Source organism: Nannobrachium achirus (assembly GCF_963921795.1).
Source record: "Nannobrachium achirus genome assembly, chromosome: 9".
Classification (NCBI taxonomy): domain Eukaryota; kingdom Metazoa; phylum Chordata; class Actinopteri; order Myctophiformes; family Myctophidae; genus Nannobrachium; species Nannobrachium achirus.
In genome coordinates, this window is record NC_137818.1 from 29,718,944 (window position 1) to 29,721,551 (window position 2,608).

Sequence of the window (2,608 nt, forward strand, 5' to 3'; positions counted from 1 at the left end):
TATTTGCTTTGTATTTTATTGTTTATTTGAATTCTTTAAATAAAAACACCTTTGTACATTTGATAATAAATTAGTACGTATGCGCAACGTGAAAACAACACATTTTCATAACCTTTCTTTGTCTAAGCTATAAGCTTTTCTCTTGTTCATGCTATTTTTCTTCTCCCACATTTTCTCCTCAATCTGCAAACAGACCAGAAGGATTCAGTGTCCCTCATGTGATTGGTGAAAATCACGGGTGACATATAAATTGCATATCATCTTAGTTTTTCAGTGAAATGCCCCTTTACCTTTATTCTTCAAATGAAGATACTATATTTTTGCAGTTCATTGGATCGGTCTTGGTATGTACATGTGCTGTGTTCACCACATTTTGGAAATCAGAGGAGAGAAAACGAATAGCATCAATTGGATTACTAGATGATAATAGACTATCTACAGTACGCAAGAGGCAGCTACAGCTCAGGTGCAGTCCTGCAGCAGGTCTCTGATAAGTTCAGCTCATTGTTCAGTTGCTGATGCTCTATAAACTCTGAGGTCTCCTCAAGGATCTGTCCTGGGATGTGGTAGCCAGCTGATACGTTCTGCTGAACAGCAGAGTCCTGAGAGCCATCGTCTTCTTGCTGCTCTGGGCTAGCCCTGCTGTGAGAGTTACAGGGCTCCAGAGTGCACCCAGTACCCTGCAGAAACTGTAGAAAGTTCTCTTCAATCGATGCCTCGCGGCTTGGCAGCTGCTCCCCTTCACCAGGCCCGGCGCGCTTAAAGAGGCAAGCCAGGTGACGGCCCAGCTCCTCTCGGATCTGCCTATTTAGGCAGCCGTAGAAGAAGGGGTTGGAGGTAAAGCAGAAATAGCCAATCCACGTGACCACATTCTCCAGCTGGTCCAGGGAGTCAGGAGAGGTAGACACCACGGCTGAGTAGAGATGGAAGGAGAAATATGGAAGCCAACAGCAGAGGAACTGGCCGCCAACCGCCACAAGGACCACAGCAGCCTTCCCCCCGCTGAAGGTCCTCTGAGGAGTGGAACGAGCCCCAGCCCCGCCCAGGCTGGCTGCCATGGTGGAGTGACTGCTGAGGGACTCGGAGCGCTGGCGCGGGGTGTCCATCCAAGTGGGCATGGGGCCATGCTGCATGGCCGCCACACGGGCCACCTTGAACATGTTGCAGTAAACCACCAGGATTATCAGCACAGGGCACAGGAAGTAGATGCAGGTGAAGAAGATCATGAACAACAACCGTGTGATCCCACCGCCAGCCCAGTGCAGGGAACAGTGCCTCCGGCTGGGACCCAAGACCGGAGGCATCCCTGGCTCTTGGTCCCCTTGTAGGAGCCATCCCAGCAGAGGCAGGGATGACATGACGACAGCTTTGATCCAGATCCCCACCAGCACCATCACTACCACCCCCACAGTCATCTTGACCTCGTGGCGCATGGGGTGGACGATATAGTAGTAACGCTCCACATTGATGGCACAGATGGAAAGGATGGCGGCACTGATCAGACACACGCTCAGGCAGAGGTAACTGCGGCAGAGCGTGTCGTCGGCCAGCACGCGGTCCGATAGCATCCCCAGCGGCATCAACACCAGCGCCGCCAGCAAGTCGACCAGGCACAGATGGAACACGAAGGCGAACTTGCGCAGCTGCGGCGTCTTGGTGATGACCACCATCACGGCCAAGTTGCCCACCACCGCCAGCACGTCCATGATGAGCATGGCACACAGTGCCAACGTCTGTGTCACGTCGACCCCGCCTCCTTCGCCGCCACCAGGCCTCGTTACGTTCGAGGCGTTGGTGTACAGTAAGGCGGGAGGCCAGGGGAGGGAGCCAGCATAAGAGGTGTTCCAGGGGGGGCTTGGTGTGGGAGTAGGCTCCATGAGAGGATGGGATGAGAGGGAGAGAGGCCGTTGACATTCACAGGCCCATCACCCATCCTCCCCTGCCGTGGGGGGGTCACAGACAGACTCAGGCTGAGCTGTCGGTCATAGCATCTGGAGCAGTACAGATCATGGCACAAAAGTCTGACGGAGTGGCTTCAACCCCCTTCTGAAAAGCCCTGGGAGGCTTCACTCAATTCCTTGCAGATGCAGTGAATCCTCCAACCACAAGTGTTATCTTCGGATGGGCATGTGATCTGAAACACAGAACATTCCAGTTAAATTAGTGAAGATGCACAGAAGTCATTGTATATCTACGTGCACAGTACTATACAGTATGTGTTGTGGGAAATCGTCTAATAATGTGTTTGTCAAAGTTGGGGGGCCATGGGAAGGTTTCAAATGGAAATATGCTGTAAATACATTATTATTTTCCTGTCTTACTTCTCATCTCACTTATAATAACTACACAATACAACCCTTTATACATTTATTAGACCTATTCCATGTATGCTCATTTGAAAATCAAGTTACATGTAGGTCACTCTTAACCCTTATTTGGGGATTGAGTTTTGGTTAAGTATAATGCTGACAATAATGTCACAGACTTCTTGCACAGTGCATTCACTTCCAGCTCGGAATTAGAAACATACATGACTGACAACTGCATCTTCAGATGCATGTTTTCAGGGACAACCAGACCCCCAGGGAAAGGCTAAAAGCACAACGTG

General features: G+C 50.4%; 1 protein-coding gene across 1 annotated transcript; it reads right to left on the reverse strand.

Annotated features, from left to right (window-relative positions):
- Positions 1–455: 455 nt before the first annotated feature.
- gpr61 (G protein-coupled receptor 61) lies at positions 456–1,877 on the reverse strand (the record flags this gene model as incomplete). The annotated part of the gene is made up of 1 exon (XM_080733104.1): positions 456–1,877. The coding sequence occupies one exon, from the start codon at positions 1,875–1,877 to the stop codon at positions 456–458; it is 1,422 nt and encodes a 473-aa protein (XP_080589230.1).
- Positions 1,878–2,608: the final 731 nt, after the last annotated feature.